This window comes from Eriocheir sinensis, chromosome 4, assembly GCF_024679095.1.
Source record: "Eriocheir sinensis breed Jianghai 21 chromosome 4, ASM2467909v1, whole genome shotgun sequence".
Taxonomy (NCBI): domain Eukaryota; kingdom Metazoa; phylum Arthropoda; class Malacostraca; order Decapoda; family Varunidae; genus Eriocheir; species Eriocheir sinensis.
The window spans coordinates 18,274,966-18,297,465 of NC_066512.1; the positions used below are offsets into that span (position 1 = coordinate 18,274,966).

Consider the following 22,500-nt stretch of genomic DNA (forward strand, 5'->3'; position numbering starts at 1 on the left):
AAAGTAGCAACCTATGAACTGTAAGGGAAATTAGAGCAGGCAGAGAACAAGGCAAAGTGAAATCAGAGCATTTGCCAGAGCAAGATGAAGTACATCACCATCACACATAGGTGGATAATGTTGGAAAAGCCCTTTGTACGGCAGTGGGCTGATGATAGATAACGATGATGATGATGAGAGAATTTTACTTATTTTTGTGTGCATAGCTGTCCTCGTAGACTTTGTTGAGCAAAACAGAGGAAAGTAGCAGCAGCTTGTGGACCAGAAATCAGCTTTGGAATAAACCCTATTGGCTATCAGGTCACCTCTTTGTTGCTTGAGGCTCCTCATGTGCATCTGGGACATTTAGGGAAAGGATATTCTCTACATTTGCTATACCATAAAGTCCATTATGGTTTAGGAAAAATAAATGTCCATTATAAGATTAAACATGTTATTTACAGTATTATTTTACAGCTTTGGGCGGAACAGACAAAAACGAAAAAATAGTACTATACTGGAATACAATCATTATGTGAAACACCTTCCTAAGAAAATATACTTCTAAAAATAGAGCAATATTAAATTAGGGCTTACATGAAGTGTCAGGTATAATTTGTAGTGTCACTGGTCACACCTCAGCTACTCGGTCACTTATAGCTAGAGGCCACCCATATCATCAGGAACATGAGATCAGTCTTATTGCACCATATGGGAACACCAAACAGCAAGTCTATACAGATGGAACCAATGTGCAAATGCCAACCTTGAAAGGCATCCATAACGATCTCATCATTTTAAATATATATATATATATATATATATATATATATATATATATATATATATATATATATATATATATATATATATATATATATTAAGGAATTTGTTGAATTGAAGTAGAATATTATAATTCCTTCAGACACCCTGATGAAAAATTGCCAGCTATAATGCAAACAATATATAATAAACAAAAATTTAATCAACATTTTCATTCATTAAGTTCAGGGAGCAATAGAGTTCTTAAAAAAGTTTTCTTGATATTGCACTGTTAGAAAATAGATGTTCTCTTGATATTGTGTGAAAATAAGGCAATTAAAATGGTGAGCAAAGAAAATGTTTTTCCATTCCAGTTACATACATATTTACTGCAGTGTTCATGAAATATGTACAAGAACACATTTCTTTAAAATTAAAATTGATGTGTGTGTGTGTGTGTTTATATATATATATATATATATATATATATATATATATATATATATATATATATATATATATATATATATATATATATATGATATCAATCACCTACTTACACAATAGCATAACATTCTGGTTTTAAATTATATCTCAAATTGACCTTCCACTATTAACTTAAAACTCTTTTCAGAATTTTAATTAAATAAGTAGGATAGCATCTGCCTTGATACTAGATAGGAGGCTAAATATGTATCATCTTCCTTGACTTACAGATAAATATGGGGCTTACATGACTTGATCTCAATTTCACATCATCTTCAAGTTTAGTATTTGCTGTATTAGTATTTGCCGAGACATACCGGCTAAGTTATCACCATTCTTTAACATGTAAAAATTATCATATGGAGAGTAAAAATCTGAATTGTAAACATGCAAACCCAAACAACTTGTAATGCATGGAAAGTCTACAAGCTTTTGCTTATGTTGTGGATGTGATGAGAAAATAGCAAATCCCAAAACTACGTGTAAAGTCAACAAGTTAACATGTATATATTAGAGTGAGAATCAATTTAAAAACTTATTTCTACAATAAGTTTATTTATATAATATTTTATAAGTTTATTTATAAAATATTGCAAATTCTAATTGAAATTTCTGGGCACAATATTTATTAATATTGTCATGGTTTCATAACAAATGGTGAAGAATATTATAAAAGCAGTTTAACTGGCAATATTTTAAAATTATACTCACTAAAATGTGATATATGATCACAAAAAGATAATTAAGAGATAAAACTGATAAAAATAAATTCAGTAACTGAAAACAAACTATTAACCTCGAAATTATCAACAACACTGCATCTTAAATATAAAGCATCAATATTGCAAAATGATAGCTTATGTAAACACAACTTTTTATTAAATATTACAAAATATCTATGATGACTTTAAATGAGTGTAAATTACACTGTACTCCCACTATGCTGATTGATGAACCTGGAATGAAAACCCACAATTTTCTTTCTTCTTGTCCAAAATGCTTTGATGGTCACACACAGAAAATAAATGAGATGCAAAAGCATTACAACCAACACCCAGCAGATCCCTGGTAGGAGGCCTGAGTCTATATTGGCACAGTTGATCTAATGCACGTGATGGTGCCTATTTAATATGCATAGTCTTAAAATAAGACTGCTACTGTTAATCATACGACACCAACATTAATAAAACACTACAAACAATTACTATTCTTCTTCACTCAGGCACAGACACACCATTCAAAAGGCTCCTGATTGCCAACAAACAGAAGCAAACTATAACTACAGAATAGGAAAAATGGAAATAAATGTTTTACAATGTATAAAGTATCTGAAATGCCCAAATGGGTTGACCAGTGGAAAGAAACTATTTTAAAGAGTGTATAGAACTCGTTGTTACATGTTTAAATGTCACTGTACTTGACAAATTAAATTTTTCAACACATTACACAATTATTTTTATCATCAACTGATTGCTAAGTTAGTGAGTCATCAGCTGCCAAACAATAACTATTTCATGTTCACACACATCCCTTGCTTTCTGCAAGACGGTAAAAGATTTCAAAGAGGCAGAAAATAACCCTTCTTATATTTGTACCATATGAGCCAGCAAGTTAAAAATGTTTCGAAAAGACTCCCTAGTACTACAAAACTATACCTAGGAGTTTTTTGCTAAAACACCAGCAATCCTCTTCTTTACAGACGGCATCAGCTGGATGTGCTCATCAACACACTGCATGGCACACCCCTCGAACTCAGCCTTGTATGCAGACACCTGTTCAAGACAATGGCATTAATTGCTGATAGCTTTAAAAGATACGTGATCAAGACTCAATTTACGTGTGTGTATGTGTGTGTGTGTTGACACAACCATCTACATGCACATACACACAAACACCCACAAACTTGATTTTATCCAAACAAAATTCCATTATTTTACTGAAAATTTAGGATTAAAAAAATTCTGATAAACATTTACACATATTTTATGAATCTTGAATTTCAATGTCACTTTATAAATCTATTATTTATGAAGATAATTATGTGTATCCTGACAAAATAAAACATGCATTATTAATTCAACCACCAAAAATCTTTAAAAGAGAAAATGGAACTTCAAAAATTTATCAACAAGCAAAGCAACAAAAATGTCCTTTCTTTATTATGGCTCACCACACAAACACGGCCCACTAGAAAAGTAATTTATGCCTTCTATTGTGCATAATAAAAACACTCAAACAAAATCAAAATATACACAAGGAAATTCAAATATGTACAGGGAAATTCAAATGTTTCAACAAGGCACAAACTTCATGAACTTTGAATTTCTGAGGATAAGGTACTGAGGCTTGTGTGGTGGTGAGTGTCATGTGATGCAGTGAGGCAGTAACTCATGGGAGTTAGCAAGACCTTTTCAGAGTTAGCATGAGGAAGCTGCATCTGTCTCTCTCTCTCTCTCTCTCTCTCTCTCTCACTGTTTACTTGTACCCTGAATTAATACGTGGAGAGTTGTAAGAATCACGAACTGGACCAGCCGCCCCACCAAAGCTGTTTGTCCTAAACAAAAGAATGCCAAGTTTTCTGATTATAAGTGATTGCAATTCATGGACCTTTACAATATTCTTTTTATACATTCTTACTTACACTGAACAGTATTTTTTACTTATGATCTTCAGTGTAGAAAACTACAACATGTTAACAGCACTAATTAATGGCTTTCATACCTATATAGACTCCCATTAAATGATTATGCAAAAGTCTTTAATACTGAACCATTGTCATTAATTTGTTACAAGATTATAGATTTCTCAGCATGTTAAAATAAACATGATGGCAAACGGTTTGACTTATCTAATCATTTAAAGGACTTTCAATCAATCAGTCCATGGAGGCATACACCAGAGGGCATGTTGCTTCGGCAATCCTACGATGCCTTCCTAGAAGTTCCTCCAAGCATGTCTTCATAAATGCACCCTTCCCATAACAAGGACCTCTCTCCCAGCAGGACCCATGAACTCGCTCTAGCCATGACATTTGTGGGTACCCCATTGACCTCCTCCCTTTAAGGGTATCTCTTTCATAGATTGACTTCTGGTAGCATGACATATGCCCATAGAGCCAGAGTTGGCATTCACAGACCTTTTTATATAGAAAAGGAGGTAGACAAAGGTCGCAAAAATAAAAAAGAAAATAAAAAAGCCTGCAATGGTGCTGCTCCTGCAAACAGTATTATGTTGAAGTGTTCAAAATAGAGACCAAAGTCATTTGGAGAGGTCTTGATACTTCTCTCATGAAAAGTTCAAGTCATAGGCAGGAGAATATACGGATGAAGGAAGGCTGTTCCAGAGTTTACCAGCTAAAGGGATGAAAAGTACAGATACTGGTCAACTCTTGCAGTATCTTGGACAGTATTGGGATAAGTTAGAACAGAAAGTCGACTGCAGTGGAGGCGAGAAAAAAAAAATGGTGTAGATGATACAGAACTCTTAACCTCGAAGCAGCTGATTTATGAAGAGATAAGATAGAAAAATTTCAGTCAAGATTTTGAATAGAGGACAGACCTAAAATGTTTAGTGTAAAAAAAGGGGACAGATGAGTGTTGTCAAAGAATGGGGGATAGATGTTTGGAAGATTTTATTGAGTTGAGATTTCAGCAAAGGGAGTGGGTCAAGATGTGCTCCACTTTAGAATTCAAATAGGCAAAAAAAATATATAGTTAATAGAGTTAGGCAAGAGATAAAATGGCACAGATATATTTAGAAATAGAAAGACAGTTAAGTTTTAGCCAGATGGTGGGCAATTCTGAAGAATCAAGATTGTGGGCACGAGCGCAAGTGATATCATTGCACACATACACGCAGCATCCAGCCTTGGACTGAAATTTAGGATAGAGGTAGTAAGAGGAAACAAGAGTGGAGACAGAAGAAATACAGACAAAGGCAGGCTGCTCCACATTTTATCAGTGACAGGGATAAAACAATGAAAATACTGGTCAGGACTTTGAACAGCACAGGGATGTGCTAGAAAGTTTTGTACAGCAAGGCTGCAGGAGAGGCAGAGGCATGCAGTTAGCAGTTTAGAAGAGCAGCCAAAATGAATATATTAATTAAAAGTAGACAGGGAAGCAACACTGCAGTAGAGTTTCTAAGGTCACTCAGTAAGAAAAGGGGAGCTATTGAGACAAAAGGCTTCGACTTTATGCTGTCCAAAAACTGTGTTCTTGATCTTGAATTGATGAATAATGCACAGAGCACCTGTACAGGTGCATAACACACATTTGGGTTGGGTTGTTAGTGGAGTCCTCTGCCACATGAGATGCACTCTCCATACAGGGGCAGAGTTGGCTTTGATATATAATTAGCAATTGACAGGGGGAAAAGAATTGATGGAGACAATACAGAATACTTAACCATGAGGAAGTTGATTTAGCAAGAGATGAGATAAGAAGTTTCTAGTTGGAATTTTGACCTAAGGTAACATCAAGAATATTTAGTGCAGGAAAAGGAGAGAGTTGTGTCCTCAAAGAATAGGAGACTGATATCTGAACCTCAGGCCACATCAAGAATATTTAGTGCAAGAAAAGGAGAGTTGTGTCATCAAAGAATAGGCGACTGATATCAGAGAGATTGTGTCGAGTTGTCAGGTGGAAAAATATAAGGCATTAAAAGTCATCACTTCCTTTTGTCCCATTATAAGATACAACAGTAGTCAGAGGTTAAATATAACATTATCCTTCCAATTCTGCAATATGCATTAGACAAGGGCTTTGAATATAGCGCAGCAATCACCAAACGCAAAGAGGAAATGAGTGCATAAGAGGAGCAGTATTGTCTCCAGATGAGATAAAGAAAGTAATGAGGATGTGTGAACTTTGGTACTGGTGTGACAAGAAGGTAAATGGATTGTGAAGTGGCTGAATGGATGAAGTGTGGTATTATGAGATTATTTGGACATATGACAGGGATGAATTTGAGAATTTTGTACTGGAGAAAGACTGAGGGAAATGGTATCAGGGGAAGGCAACCAGTAAAATGGAACAACAGAGTGAATGAGTATTTGAAAGTGTTGGTGGGCAAAGGATTAAATGTGAGGAGGAGGAGTGCTGGAATAAGGGAAATTGTTGGCTCAAACGTCCCAGTGAGGTAACAGGGTGTCGGGTCACCGTCACTCGGAGGTATGAAGAGATAGATAGAAATAGTAAAAGCACAAAATCACCAAATACATTGTGACTTGATCTTCATATGTCCTGTCATCTGAAACTGAGCACTCAAATTTCTGTATGCACATAACTTGTGACTTTATATTCTTCTACTTGTATAAATAGCAGTGATAGAGTGTTGACTGTAACAGTGTTCATGATTTTCATAATACAGCATGTGGCAACATGATGCATAAAATTTACTAAGCTTGGTCAATTTGCAACATTTATAGATCAATCTCCAAATTCAACATGGCATTTTACCTCTGCCTGCTGGTCTTTGCTTTGGTGGAAACTAAGCATGACTGTGAGTATTGGAGCTAAATATTTCTGGGCTCACAAACAGCAAAGCCATCTGCCATCTTCCATACAATATACTACAAATAAAAAGAAACATTGCTTTGTACACAAAATAAGTTTAAAACATAAGATACATATAAAATACAAGTTTTAACATTCATTACAAACTAATGCAAGGTAGAGTATAAGAAACAAGTTTATGAGTTATATGCTATGAGTTATATGCAAATATATTGACAAGAGTGATACCACAAGATGGCAATCACAAGATTGGCCAGTAATTTAGGAATCACACATGAAGAAACAGCTTTACCATGCAAAATCAAGTCAATCACTGAAGATCTGCATTAAAGAAAAAAAAAAAAAAAAAAAAAAAAAAATCCATTGGCAAAATGCAAACATTTGCAACATAACCCTAAAGGCCAGGTCTGAGGCTCCCCATGCACACTGTCCAGGCCTTTTTGCTCAAACTGACAAGTTTTCCACTTCAAATTAAATGAAAACTACTGAAGCAGTAAAAATATGGTGTCATTATTAACTTGAATCCTTCTGCATTACGCAAAACTAACTAGTTTCCTTGGAGTCTGTTGCATCACAACAAGGTGATGAAATACAGAATTTTTAGTCCAGCTGCTATCATGACTGACTGACACGTGTTCAAGTGCATGCACTCTGTCAAGACTTTGGCTCTTCATGTCAGCAATATACACTAAAATAGAGTGATTATTTAGTCTTATTGCTGTTTTCATTATGATTGCATCTGCTTACTGTGAGGGCTTGCCTGCATGTTTGTTTAGGATAAACAGCAGGCCTGCTTGGATGCTGTGGTCTGCCATTTTTACGTGGTGCATTAGCTGTGTCCCCAAACTCAAGCCGAGACTACAGTCACATGAAATGTTCAGTAGGGGTGGAGTGGGGAAGCTGCTGATGAACTCTCCCTAGGTTATACAAACATCTGCTTGATTTTCAGGCTGTCTTATGCAATATATCACCAGAAAGATGGCTCCCATGGATTCTACAAATGGCAGTCCTGAGCTGACACTCAAGGATGATGAGTGAGTGACAAAGAAAATGCACATTTGATTTAGAGAATTATGCACAGTACAGAAATTTTTCAGATATTATGCCTCTGTGGTGCAGCGGTAAGTAATTTGTTAAGAATCCATGGGCCCAGGTTCGAGTCCCGGCCAGGCCAGTCAGTGTGCAACTCAACAAACTGTTCACCCTCCCTTGCAGGCTGGTTGATTAATGGGACCCTGAGGAAACCTGGGGAAGAAAAAATGAGGTAACTCTGATGTCGTGCTGGCCCAGTGTCCCAGGATAAATGTTTTTCACCCACCACAGGCTCAAGCAGGCCAACGCAACAGAAATGAGTAGCGCAGATTTCTGGACTTTTACGGCATATTTTTTCACATGAGAAGAAATGATAAACTGGTGGTCCTGAAACTCTTTTGATGATCATAGTTTGGAATTATAATCGCACATGTGGTAACACTGAGAAGAAAGGCCAGGAAGTGGTGATGAAAGGGAATGATGCAGGAATGAAGGCAAGCTGTGTGAGTGGGAGATGAATCAGGACATGGGAAAACAGGATTGACACAAGAAGGTTCATGTAATTAGATAGGAAAAGCTGCTGTATAATGATTGTGAAAAGATGAGGAAGGGTGGTGTGATGCGTTGTAATGGAGTGCAGTACAGATGAAGTGACATAAGAGGTAAGGAAGGGGATAGAACCCATGAGCCCCAATCTAGAAGCCAGTGAACTGTCAATCAGCCATATTGAGGTAGCAAGAAATCTGTTGCCTGATGGCACAAAAATGACCTCTCCAGAAAGAATGACATTTCTGGAGAGTATAAACCTACCTATGGAGGTATCAAGGGAGAGGATGGTTGGATAAAGTACTGGTCTGAGCAGGCACACACTGTCTTGACAAATATGGTGGCTCAAACCAACAAAACTAGTTTCATTTGACAGAACAGCATGTGTGGCTACTGTTGTCACTGTTCACAATGTATGATCGCTGCTGTCATTGTACTCAAAATAATCTTCACTTTGTCCCGTCCTTTCCTCCTAACTCATCACGGGGTTTTCCTGCACTTTCTCAATAAGTACTTGGTCTGGTTTTCATGGTGGCTCAGTTAGAACTACAGTCAAACCTCGGTTTATGAGTTTAATTCATTCTGAAATATTGCACACATACCAAAACACTCGTAAACCAAAATGAATTTCCCCATTGAAATTAATGTAAATCTCATTAATGTGTCCCATATGTCAAAAAATATTTGTATAAAAATCATTTTACTTTTTTTACAGAATTAAAGTAATTTTACCAACAAATAGCAATGATAAATAATATGTAACACAAATCAATGTGTTATGGTTGTTACAGAGATTAACGCAACCGCTAGCTACGCTCGAGGAGTAGGCTTCGCCCCAGGGTTTAGCAGCCGCAGTTTCCCTATTCTCGAGGCACCGGAACTATGTTCGACCACCAATGTGAAGCTAACTCAACGTATCATCCGAGATGGAGGGTGAATGGGAGTCAGTCACGTCCATGAGGGCATACAAGATGCTGAGGCTTGCCTCCTGTTCCTGTTGTGAGCATAGTATCCACCGTTCCTGTTTTCTTCTTTGCAGCACCATCCCTTTTAACCATCTTTCTGGGGAACATTTTTAAAGCACAAAGAACTCTCACTGTAGTGCTGAAAACATGACATGAGCGCACGGATGCTATTTCTACGAGTTTACAACATGGACTGAGACGAGTCGTCATCAGACGGTCAAGAATTACCCTAGACCGAGCAAGAACTAACCCCAAATCTTGCAAAATTTTTGCATTTCTTGTTCTGGTGTATCAGATTTTAAAGATTCCCTTCAATTCTTGGCAAGAATTGGGGGTCCCGCACAAGCTGCGGTGAGATTGGATACGGCCACTGTCTTGCTGGCCTCACCTCCATAGGCCTATGACGATGACCATTTCCTGAGCTTCCTATGGGTAAGGATGGACATAGAGTTCAAGAGGTTACTGTTGTGTTACTGTTGCACCACAGACCATTTTAAAGCATCACTGTAGGATAAGTAAGAACTTCATGGTATGAAAACATCATTGTCATTGTTAGAAACAAGATGATGCTAAGTAGCTACTGAAATACACTTAATGAACAGTTGATCCCGTAACTGTGACTAAATTAACGCGTGTTGTCCTTGATGAGTGACAGTGAGAAATAGCGTTGGTTCATCCAATCATATGGACAAGAAAGAGTGCTCTGGTAGATTACAGGAGGGAGGTGAAAAACAGTCTCAAGAATGGGGGGTCGTTCATGAAGGCCATATATCGCCAGTTGACGTCGTAGGGTTGCAAACTTGCCACCCTTTCCTTAAATACGGGACACCATTTGTTCTGTATTTGCCTCTCTGAATGGTTAAGCAGATAAAATTCAGTGTCTTAAAAATGTAGTTTTATTTTTTACGTGTTTCGCCTATAGTGCCGGTAGACTTTCTTCAGGGGCCTGGTGGTCGGCCAAAGCCCATCATGGCGCAGGTAGGTTTCATAGTAACGCCATTTATTCTTGGCTCATGTTGGCTCCCAGAACTCATTTTTGATTCACTTGGATGGTTTCTTCTGGAGTCCAGGTTGATGGGTGGTCTTCAGGACAGCATGTGGGTAGTCTTAGGCCACTAAGCGGTAACTGAAAAATCCCAGGTGGTAGTGTGGGGAATCGAACCCGCATCGTCCAGCACGCGGTGAATGCAGGGCCTGCACGCTAACCACTCAGCTACCTCCTACCCAAAGTGAGAGCATTTTTTGGTGAACCACAAAACAAGTCTATAAAATTATGTTTGTCAAGGGTTGTCCTGAAGTACATGTAAAATACGCATTGTAACATCTCTCCCTCCTTACTCTTGCCTTCACCAGCAGAGGGCAGCAGCTGTTAGTCATGGCAGGCCAGAAAAATTTTAGGGTTGCCATCCGTTCCTTAAAATTGGGATTCGTTCTGTATTGAAGGATGGGATATTGCCTTCCTTATTTAGTTTGGATCAAGGTGGCAGCCCTAACTGCATGAGGCTCTCATCCCATTGTTCTCTGCTCTGAGCACTCTCGTCTTGCAGTGAAAAAAGGGAACCCACGCTAACATCTTTAACTTGTACAAAGAGACACGCCAGTCCTCGTCGAAAGACCAACTTGGTCGGCTAGGCTGACGTAAGCTGATAGTCGGTCTATCGGCATCCTTCCCTTCCCTTCCTGAGCCATCACTTGACCATGACGACCTCCATATAGCCCGTGTCCCCACCTGGGGGTGGCGACAAAAAAAAAAAAGGAACAAACAGGATGCTTGTATACCAAGTAACTGCTCATAAACCAAGGCATTTTTTGTGGGATCTTTTTGCTCATAAATCAAAACGCTCGTAAACCAAGGTTTGAGGTCTGACTGTACTGACATTATCATGCATCGATGAGGGTCAGATATGATGCCATGCAGCAGAATAAGTCATGGAACCCACATAACTCAAATTGAACATTCAACACTGTGGCACACAGGGGTCTGATTAAATAAACGATGGCCAGCTGAGCGAACCACAACAAATTTGAGGAAATAAATGATGGCCATCATTTAAGGGTTACAAGAATGCTTTAAGAAAAAGTAGAAAACACTAGTCAGGGGAAGAATGATATCCCAGTGACATGGGTCTCCCTACAACTTCCCTACTGACACCAAATAATATCTCACAGTCAAACAAGGTCTCCAACAAACTGTGGTTCTGCTATTCAATCTATATTATAAACATCTTTCATCCCAGTCTATCAGGAGTCAGCTTTCTTGCTTCCTTCATTCATGTCTCCGTTGTTTTTAACTAGACCTAGTCACCTAGGAGGCTCCCTTCTTCTTTCACCATCAGTATCACTGAACTGAATTCAATTTACCCCTCTTGGTCACTTTTTCCTATTAAAAGGACAGAACCACCTCAGCATGTTTCCTCCATTCATTGCTCACATGACTTTGATATTATTTACTTCAACCACATTGAATTTATAATTTTCAACCTTACACACCCCAGTGACATTACTTGGTATGATAACTTCAACTCCTCTCAGCCATAATCTATTTTCTTTCAATAAACAAGCAGTTTGATTCCATGTTACTTCAATCACTATCATTGTGACAACTTGAAAATGCACCAAAAAAAAACCTGGGTGTATTGGTATATGCAGTGATTCCTCAAGCCTGAAAATTATTCCATTGGACAAAATAACCAAGCCTTTAAGTGACGATTCCTTACAGAATAGAGTCGTATCTGAAACACTTGCTTAGTGCAAGGGCTACATGAAAGGGTGAGGCTGTTGTTTAATAATTTGAAACATTTAACTTCCCCAAGTCATTTTTGTATAAAGAAATTGAACTTCCTGGACACAGTTTGATTTCAACAGTAAAAGTACTTGCCACACTTCTTAAGAGCTTTTTTGAGTATTAATAGCATTGTCACTACCCTGTGTTAAATGTGATTTGCAGATTCTTCAGAGACTGACTTCAGAAGCCATAGCAGTACAGAACTAGCCACTACCACAACTCTACAGCACACTGCATTCCCAAGCTATTGCCAGTAATCTACTAAGGAACAGTTTTCATACTCCATCTTTCCCCAAGGCTGCCTGACGTAACACACTTCCTGCTGTGTTGGCAAAGGAAAGTGTGGAGTGGCGTTGGGGTTCCTGGAGAGGGTAGGTCCAGACATGAATAAGGTTACTTCAAGTTTCTGCTGCTTAACAGGTAACACATTAGTAAACTATTTTATATTATATTGTAAAGTTGCATTCATGTAAAAAAGATTTTGTATTATTCATCCAATGTTATCACCTTGTTCAATTTCTTGATGGAGATAATCCCTAAAAGAGAATTTGAAAAAGAAGAAGCTACAGTCAAATAAACTTGGTATTAAAGAATACTGATGTAAGAGGTGCCATGCTATTGGGAAAAGAAAATAGACAAACAAACAAAAAGCAAAGAAATACAAAATGCAACAGGTGAGGAAAATAAAAATACAAATGCTTTACAAGGTCACTCAGTTTCATGCACCATAAAAAAATTATTCAAAAACTACTTACAACTTACAACATAGGCCAGTGCTAGCACTCGACAGGAGGAAAAGTGATTATTGTATATATCATAAAGCCCTCTTTACTAACCTGAGCTTCTGTGGCATCAGCGTGTACATGATCTTTGACACGGTCTTGGCACACCATCACACACCTCTGCAACCGCTCCTAAAATAATGAGTTTTTGTCACATTATATAGGTATATGACAGATGGATAGATATAGATATTTGCATAAAAGCAGTAACAGGGAAAGTTGGAGATGCTTCTGCCCTGGTCACTGCCCTTTAGGAAGGTTTCTGTGAGAGAACAGGGCATCAGAGAACTATGTACCAGTCCATACATTGCTTTATAAACTCTGTAATGATATGTAAATTTGCATCCAATGGAAGCACAAGAATCAAAGTGGAAGGAGGGGTGCCCACAACTTGACAGCCTATAAAATAATTTTAGGCTACATGTTAACTAAAAATATCAGCTCAATATATATGACTCAACATGAATAATATCATTTGATGGCAAATCAATCCATAATCAAAAGTTTGACCTGAGTCAAATATATGATAAGAAAGTACTTTGATATGGCAGAAGAATCTGGAGACATTGGAAAGAGACCTATTCCACTGGAAAATCAAAAGTCCTAAGAATACTTAAAAATACAAACAGTTGATTTGGCTAGCTTATTTAAATACAAGCAAGTCCCTTCACTGTAACATTTGTTCATGTTCTCTTCTTGCACCTTACAGGTGTTTTTAGGTGTAGGTCTCACTCTTAAAACGTATAATCCTGACCACATGATCCATTTCTTTCTAGTTTAAGTATGACAGTGAAGGGGCCAAAAGATATGTTGGCACCTCTCCTTTTAAAAATTGGGGATCACGGCCTCAGCAGTCTCCTTGCTTCCGACTGAACTGCCCAATTTTCTTTGCGTGTAGAAAGGCACTGCATAAACATTTTCTCCTTCCTCTCAGTCCTAAATAACTTACTACCAGCTGTTAATTAACAACCTTGAATATTACATGCAGTCTAATAGTATTTTTTGTTTATTTCAGTCCCCAGCCCAGCTTTCCCTAAGTTGACTTTCAACATTCAAAGTTGTATGTATTCTTTTCCAGATTCATAATTACAGTGGATTCAATGAACACTCCACCATCTGATAGGGTAATAATGTAAGTAGAAAGAGCTTCAGCTAGGTTAGAAAGACATGAATGGATTATACTCAACTTTTCCACACTTATGGTATCAATTTTATTTCAACTGTTATAGAAACAATCAGTAAAGCCAGTAATGAATGTCATATTTACACAAATAACTACAATCTTTGTAGAAAAGATCAACAACTGGCTGGGCCTTGCATGAAAAGTTTCTTTAAAGTTTTTAGGTCATCAACATGACCAGCATGTAAAAGTTATAACATTACAACTTACTTAGTAAAGAAAAATATATAGTGTATCGTAATACTTACCTGAAACTGTGAAAGTTCATTCTGCACAAAACTCTGTGCTTGAGTGAGAGGTGTCGAACAGTTCTCAATACAACGGTGCACCTGGTCAACTGAGTTCTCCTTCTTTTCACAGCATGACGCTGCACAAAGGTGCATTGTTCTCTAAGGAGGAATGATTCATATTAATATAGAAGAATTACATTAATACTCTTAATCTCTATATATTAAAATAATCATAGAAATCAATCTCAATTCTTTTATATAACTGTATACTACAAAAAATAAACACATGCATAGGTACACATTATTTTTTATGAAAACTAAAGTTCTTGGAAGGTTGTGTAATGTTAATTTTGCAAAAAAAAATTATATATTTCAAGCAGGCAAAGGAGTGACAACACCACACTGAGTGAACTCTGAAGTTAAAGATGCCCTAGCAGCCACAGCAGCATCAAGTGGCTCTTGGTGCAGCAACAGGATTAGTTTTTTTTTTTTTCTTTTACGTCGCAGCCTATTGCGCCTGTAGGCTTCTTCCCAGTGGGGCCTGATGGTCAGCCCAAGGCTTCTTCCCGGTGGGGCCTGATGGTCGGCCCAGCCCGTTCTGGCGCAGGCGAGTGTTTATAGTGGCGCCATCTTGCATTGGCTCATGCTGCCCTACCGGAGCTCATCTTTAATCCTAGAATCTAGAGTCCGGGTTGATAGGTGGTCTTCTGGACAGCATGTGGGTAGTTTTAAGCCACTTGGCGATGGCTGAAAAATCCCAGCTTGGCGGCACCGGGCTGGGATTGAACTCGTGTCCTCCTGAACGCGGGGCCGTCACTCTGTCGACTCAGCCACCGCCTCCCCAAGCATTTAAGTAGTGTTGCATTATTCATAAAAATGATTGTAAATTTATGGTGTACTAATTTTGCACAATTAATAAAGAAAGAATAATTAAAGTACTGTGAAACAAAACCTTTCCTAAATACTGATCCTGCAAGCCATTCAACCACTACAAACCCTGGGACTCAGGGTAGCTTGTATGCTCAATTTTCTTTCCATATAGGTGGTGTGCACAACTCATCAAGTTCAAGCTCAGAGCTAAGTTGGAGGCAAAACAAACTGCGCTTCTTCATCTTTTGGTCTGTTCCGCGTTGGAGCCACAAGACAAACTTTCTACCGAAATGCCATCCACATATGCAGTGCTGGGGTGCAGCAATAAAGCGAACAAGTTCCCCGACAAGTTGTTTTACAGACTACCAGCTACATCCAAACCAATAGTAACCCTGTTGTAATGGTGAAGTTACTCTTGTGCACGCCACCTATAGAGGTACTGCACATGACCCTCCTCCTTCCCTTTCAATATCAAACCATTAATTGATTGCTGTCAGCATCTCCCAAAGTGATCCAGTCTTAAATACCATATCTTTTTTTCACTGCATAATGAGGTGTAGTTTTGTGAAGTTGACTATTTATATTTATAGTATTTATATTCAAATTAACCAAACTGAGCAACGTACGGCGGTAATACTTTCTAAGAAGTCCATCTCCCCCTCTGCCACTCCAGCCCCCACTACCCCCCAAGACAAGCCTGGGGAACTGTGAGAAACTGGGGTTTGGGGGGGAAAACCAAAATCACTGAAAAATGGGCTTCCAAAATTTCAAAAGAAAAATCCCTAAATGAAAGAAAATTCCCTAGTCTCGAAAGTAAGGAAAGTCCTAACTTTATAACCTAACAGCCCCCCTCGCCCCCCTGCTAACCAAAGGGGGGCTGCGCCCCCCTCTGGACCCCCCCCCACATGTATGGTGCGTTGGAACATAGTGTTTTTTTTTTTTGGTGGGGAGCATATTTAAACTGCTCCAACCGAACTTTACGATCCCCCTCCTAACCAACGGGGGCTGCGCCCCCCCTGGAACCCCCCATGTAGGGAATTTTCGTTAAATTAGGGATTTTTCTAGGGAAATTTTGGAAGCCCATATTTCAGTGATTTTGGCTTCCCCCCCCCCAAACCCCAGTTCCCCAGGCTTGTCTTAGGGAGGAGGGAGGGCTGGAGTGGCGGAGGGGGAGGCGGACTTCTTAGAAAGTATTACCCATACGGCTTCCATAATATATATACTTACAACAATTACAATTATATATATACAGCTAGTAAGTCAATCTGTCTTAATAATCATATAACCACTGTTGGATACAACTGTTCCAAATTGATTTTTCCTTTTCTTTTCACAGCTGCTCATGTTATGGGTTGCCAAAGCGAATCATCCATTTCAGTCTCTTCCTATCCTTTACATATTCCTGTCATGACAACTGCCTACATATCCCCCACCACTACATTCTTTAAACTCCTCTTCAACCTTCGTCTTTTCCTCTTACCTGATGACTCAATCTCCACACAAGTCTTTACCATCTCTTGTCACATACCTGATATGTTTGGCAAAGGTTGGTCATCTTAGGTTAGGACTGGCTGAATCATTATGGCTTGAAGTATGCTGACAGTGTTTGACATGGGCGGATAAGATCTGAACGTGATGAATTTACTGTCTTAAACTTCATCTAAAATGCATGAGACCTCAGCCACTGTAAAATTTGATCTTCCACAATTCAAATTACTTGCCCATTCAAACTCCATTGATCAGTAAGAAATCACTGACACCCCCCCTCCATCCCCCCAACCAGGGCCAGGCCCCCGAAGCTGCCAGCCTCCCCCCACCCCCCCCTCCCCGCCCAGGCCAGGGCCGTCCTTGTGGCCCCGAGTCATTACGTAACACAGCCTGGCCGTACCCTCTCCACTGCCTGGTATCCCCGCAGCAAGGACAGGCCGGCTAGCACTCAGGTCACATGGTATCAGCTAACCAAGAGTCCCCAGGGCGCACCTTGACCTGGCACAGGGCACTGGGGCACCGCCGTGCCGCACCGGCGAGTGCACCGAGCTCCCAGGCCAGCCGGTGATTTATGGTTCTGAAGGTTTACACGGCTGGCCAAACCACACACCTGCATGCCTCGAAGGTAGGTCTTGTCCAGGTCATCCACGAGGGCCGTCATGGCCTCCTGGATGCGGTGCTGTGCCTGGTCCACCATCGTGCAGGGCCGGCGGCGTGTGTGGTGTGTGGCGGTCACCGATCAGCTGGCCGCCAAGCCGGGCCGGGCCGGGTTGTCGTACTCGGGGCGGGGCATTTATCGTTTCCTGCCTAGAAGCTATCACTTTCACACAGATGGTGGTATCAAATCAAACTTTTAACCTAAAATACAATTCTCAATGTATTTTATACGAGTAAAAAGAATAAATCAACGTTAATTAAGCTGATCTGATCGTCGTATTCAGAACCATTATCGTACCATGGGAGTACCGGCAGGACACACGGCGCGGTCACCACACTTCGGCCCCGATGGTGTGCACTCCATTGCCGTCTCGATAATACAAGGCCTGTCAGCTCAAATTATGAGCAGATACGTTACAATCCGTTAAATTCACATGGGGTTTTGTTTTATCAAACATGATCAACTTGTGTGTGCTCCTGTCGCTGGATGTACATATTGTTGTTGGTGGTTCATTGTAATATGGCGGTAACCCATGGCATTCAGATTACTATACGCTGACTGGCAGTGACTGTGGTCAGGTCATTAGCTCTGGTCGAGCCAAGGTCTCCGGAGGCAGGTCAGGTCATTCAGGTGTCAGGTGAGGAGCACCGCACACGATAGCAGCACCACACTGGGCGCCTGCTGGGGTAGACTACAAATACTGCTGTAGACCGCGTACTAAAGCGGCACCGAATATTCAGACTGGCAGCGCGCTCTTTCACTGGTGACAATTAAGGTCCACCGTAGTTCTGAATATTTACCATCTGTTCTTTGAAAATGTCTATATTCCATACGGATAGTCGTTCATACATCGAGCTAGCAAAATACACAGAACAAGGCGAAATATACTTCTTATGTAACAACACTATTACTGGCAGCCAGGAGACGTGTGGAGCACAGCCAAAATTTTTGACACACATAACTCTGCCACAGCCCGTTCCACCTCGAGGACAGATGCTAACGTGAGCTGTTGATATTTCGCAGGCTTTTTTTCCTTTAAGTAGATAGGCAATCAGTGTGAGATGGAGGCCGCCTCGTAATTACAAACTGTGTGTGTGCTATTATTGCTGGCACTTTGATACCTATTGAGCAATCAAGCAATGCAGGCTTTATAGATGTGGCTATAAAATAATGTGTTACACAGTGCAGAGCCGAGAAATAAGTAAAATGTTGGGTCATCTCCTCCCGTTAGCTGAGAATTATAATGAATGCATTTCACTGCATGCATTCCACCATCATATACATGCTGAAATATTTATATAACGTATTTTTTATTAACAACTTTTACCGCATTGGAAGAGTCTGGGTCAGCGAGCGATTGCGTAGATTGTGTAGATTTTTTTCCTTAGGAGTGAATTGCTTCTAACATAACCTACCAGCTTTTTAATTACTTTTTTTTTTTTGGTCGCCGAGAAAACACCAGACAGCGATGTTTTACTGATAGCGATTTTATTTTTGCGGACTTCCATGAACAGAAAAAAAATGTGGATTTTATTTCTGAACAAAACTAAATACTACTTCGATTTAAAAGAATTAGTTGCAGGGCAGGCAGGTGGACTATCCGTACTTAACATAAGTTTATTGACCCCTCCTAGTATCGTGTAGGTCTGCGTGCTTCCATTGCGTGCTGCCATGGCCTCAGGTGCTGCTCCTCCACTACTGGGTACACTGCAGTGATCGCTAAAACTAGTCCGAGTTCCTAGGGAGCAGTAGGCCACATCACTCTATAATACAGCATAAGAGAGATTTGCGTAAAGCAGCGAAGTATTTAATTGTCAGATGCAAAACTGATACAATGCTTGTCAAAAGTCAGGGTCATGTGCTGACCTCTGAAAGATACTGGTCGGTATAAAATAATGGTCATAGTAGCATTCAAAGCTCAGTACAGTAATAAACGAAGGTTAATATAATACACTGACCCTAACAAACATTTCACCTGTTTTGCATCAGGCAAGTCAGTGCTTTACTGCTATACGCAAACCTTTCTTAAACTTCTTCCACGGAATAATCCCTGGACCACGACGTTAAACAGACACACACTATCTTTCGTGATAAGTATAATCAATGGAAAAAAAATCTGAGTAAATACATAACAAAAATAAAATAAAATAAAAGTTTCTTGTATCTTCATGTGTGGCATGGCGATGATTTCTTCGGCATTAGTACAAGGGTCTGTTATCAGTTTTCATAAAAAAAAATTACAAGGCGGCAGTCAACGACTTCCTTAGTGACACCATTTTCATCACCTCTCCCCCCACACCTCCGCAACTTCTCCCCACAAATTATTAAAGATGCTATGAATATGATACGCGACAAAAAAAAAAAAAAAAAAAAAAAAAAAATCCGTATGTACTATGTATACATCCAAAGACTGTCGTAGATAATTAACATAACTATTAATTTTTATTTTGTATAATCAACTCTCATTAGTCAATCAAAATTTAATAATTCAGTAAGTACCATGTACGCAGTCATTATCAGTCAGGAAGTGAGATGAACAAAAACTGATCTGCATAAATATGCTCGCCAAATAAAGAATTTTACTAAATATACAATAATCTAATTTGCGTCTCTCTCTCTCTCTCTCTCTCTCTCTCTCTCTCACCTCAAAACGATAGCAGAGGGTGGGCGTAAAAGGTCAAAGTCTTCGATCTAGAACACTTTTTTTCTTCATGTTAGACCTTTTTTTGTGCGAGTTCGGCGGTCAACTGAACCTGTACTGCTTCCAGGAAAAAGCTTCAAATATGCGTTGCTACCACCTACCTACCTATCTCCATGGTTGGTACAGCATCTTCATCAGAGCGCTTCTTAGGTTTCCTCCTAAATTTTAGCGTAATAGTCCTATATAAATTGGAGCTTACAAACTACTGCTAGAAGCGTGGAAAGAAGGGGAAAGATGTTAATTTCAAGATAGTGATACCACCATCACTTAAAGCTATCAGCTTTAGAACTTAGGATCATTTTATTGTAAAAGTGTTCTATGTGTTTCTGGACTCGCTTGCATGATCTAAAGAGGTTCTAAGGAGGCACTACTGTAAGCGGGGCTGTTCTGAACGCCTTCTAGTGTCCGACAAATCAATTAAGAAGACTGGATAGTGACTGTGAACGCTGAAGCGCTGTATGCAAGTTGCAGGTCGAGTGGAAGGTTTTCCTTTCTTTACCTCCTTGTCATCTACAGAATACTGAAGCAGCATTCTTCAAAATGTTAGAGAAAACATTCACAAGATTTCAAATTCTTTCTGAACTGATGAAAGAATATCTGTCCGGTCACGACTGCCACTGTGGGAAGGTCTCTAAGCTCAAGCACGTGAAAACAAAGCTTCAGTCATAAGAACATAAGAATGTAAGGAGTCTGCAAGAGGCCGGTTGGCCTATACAAGGCAGCCCCTGTAATCCTATCCTCACCTTACCTCACTATCCATGAATTTGTCCAACCTCTTCTTGAATGTATATATCTATGGTATTGGCACCCACAACATGACTACCAAGCATGTTCCATTCGTCCACCACTCTATTGGTGAACCAATTCTTTCCTGTGTCTTTGCAAAATCTGAATTTGTCTAACTTCAAATCATTGCAACGTGTCCTACCTGGCTCTTTTACCACCAAAACCCTTTTGACATCCCTTTATTAAAGCCCTTCATCCATTTATAGACTTCGATAAGGTCTCCTCGCAACCTCTGTCTTTCCAGAGAGTGTATATTTAAATGCTTAAGTCTGTCCTCATAAGGCAAGTTTCTCACCCCCTGAATAATTTTTGTCATCCTTCTCTGTACAGATTCTAACATCTTGATATCCATTCTATAGTAGGGTGACCAGAACTGGACCGCGTAATCAAGGTGAGGTCTAACTAGGGCTAAGTAAAGTTTGAGGATGACCTCAGCGCTCCTATTGCTTACACTTCTCGAGATGAAACCTAGTACCCTGTTTGCACGATTCTTAGCCTGAATGCACCGGGCCCTTGGACGAAGGTCAGCGCTCACTAAGACTCCTAAACCCCTCTCACACCCATACCGGCTTAGAGGAGTGTCATTTAAGGAGTAATCATGTGAGGGGTTATTCCTATATATACCTACACTCAGAATACTACACTTCCCAACATTGAATTCCATCTGCCACTTCCCCGCCCAATCATATAGGCTGTCAAGCTCATCCTGGAGAACGCTAGCGTCCTGGTCTGATTGGATTACTCTACCGATCATGGTATCATCTGCGAACTTACTGACATCACTACTAATCCCTGTGTCCAAGTCATTGATGTATATGATAAAAAGCAACGGACCCAGCACCGACCCCTGCGGGACTCCACTCGTAACACTGCTCCATTCAGATTTTTTACCATTGATTAGCACTCTCTGTTTTCTACCACTAAGCCACGCCCCGATCCAGTTCAAGACTTTCCCATCTACGCCGTGAGCCTGTAATTGTAGTAATAGCCAGTGATGAGGGACTTTGTCGAACGTTTTACTGAATCTAGATATAGTATGTCATAGCTTTCATCTCTGTCAACCGCCTCGATTACTTTAGTGTAGAAGGACAACAGATTAGTAAGGCAAGACCTACGTTTCGTGAACCCATGCTGTGAGTGGTGAGTTAAATTATGCTTCTCTAGGTGGTCCCGAATGCTCATAGCAATAATCGACTCCAGCATCTTGCCTACAACTGATGTTAAGCTAACTGGGAGATAATTTAAGGTGGCTGACTTGTTTCCCTTTTCGAAAGTCGACGTCACATAAGCTACTTTCCATTGGCTGGGCACGTACCCAGAAATTACAGATATTTTAAAAACATCGGTAAGTGGGCCACTGAGGGCCTCCTTGCATTCTTTCAGGACACGCGGGAATATTTCGTCAGGGCCTGGCGATTTGTTTTTCTTCAACCTACCAATCTCATCCTGGACTACCTGCCTGGTGATGATCACATCTCTCAACTTGTCGTTCTCTCCTCCCTCGTATACTTGAACTCTCTCCGGAACATAAGAACATGGGGAAACTGCAAGAGGCCGAGTGGCCTACACAGGGCAGCTCCAGAATCCCCTCACTAATCACGATGGGTGAGGTGTAGTTTGAGGGGTTACAGGTAGAGGCTTGATCCTCGTTTACTTTCGGTACGGGCGTACGCTCCAGTACCCTGTCTCCTTACTTCACCCACACCTCACTGCTACCTGTCATCCTCGTCCATG

At 40.0% G+C, this 22,500-nt stretch overlaps 1 protein-coding gene across 4 annotated transcripts; it reads right to left on the bottom strand.

Annotated features, from left to right (window-relative positions):
* Positions 1–416: 416 nt before the first annotated feature.
* LOC127009292 (protein FAM136A-like) lies at positions 417–17,399 on the bottom strand. 4 transcript variants are annotated; one of them, XR_007761783.1, is made up of 6 exons: positions 17,232–17,399; positions 14,282–14,422; positions 12,908–12,985; positions 12,353–12,433; positions 6,687–6,799; positions 417–2,999 (listed from the first exon to the last, which is right to left on the bottom strand). XR_007761783.1 is itself a non-coding variant. In XM_050882243.1 (5 exons), exons 1-5 carry the CDS (start codon positions 17,316–17,318, stop codon positions 2,883–2,885), a joined length of 504 nt encoding a protein of 167 aa, XP_050738200.1. In that variant the 5' UTR covers positions 17,319–17,399; the 3' UTR covers positions 417–2,882. The 4 variants fall into 4 exon arrangements, 2 of the variants coding, with proteins under 2 accessions (XP_050738200.1, XP_050738211.1); XR_007761800.1 differs by lacking the exon at positions 12,353–12,433; XM_050882243.1 differs by lacking the exon at positions 6,687–6,799.
* Positions 17,400–22,500: the final 5,101 nt, after the last annotated feature.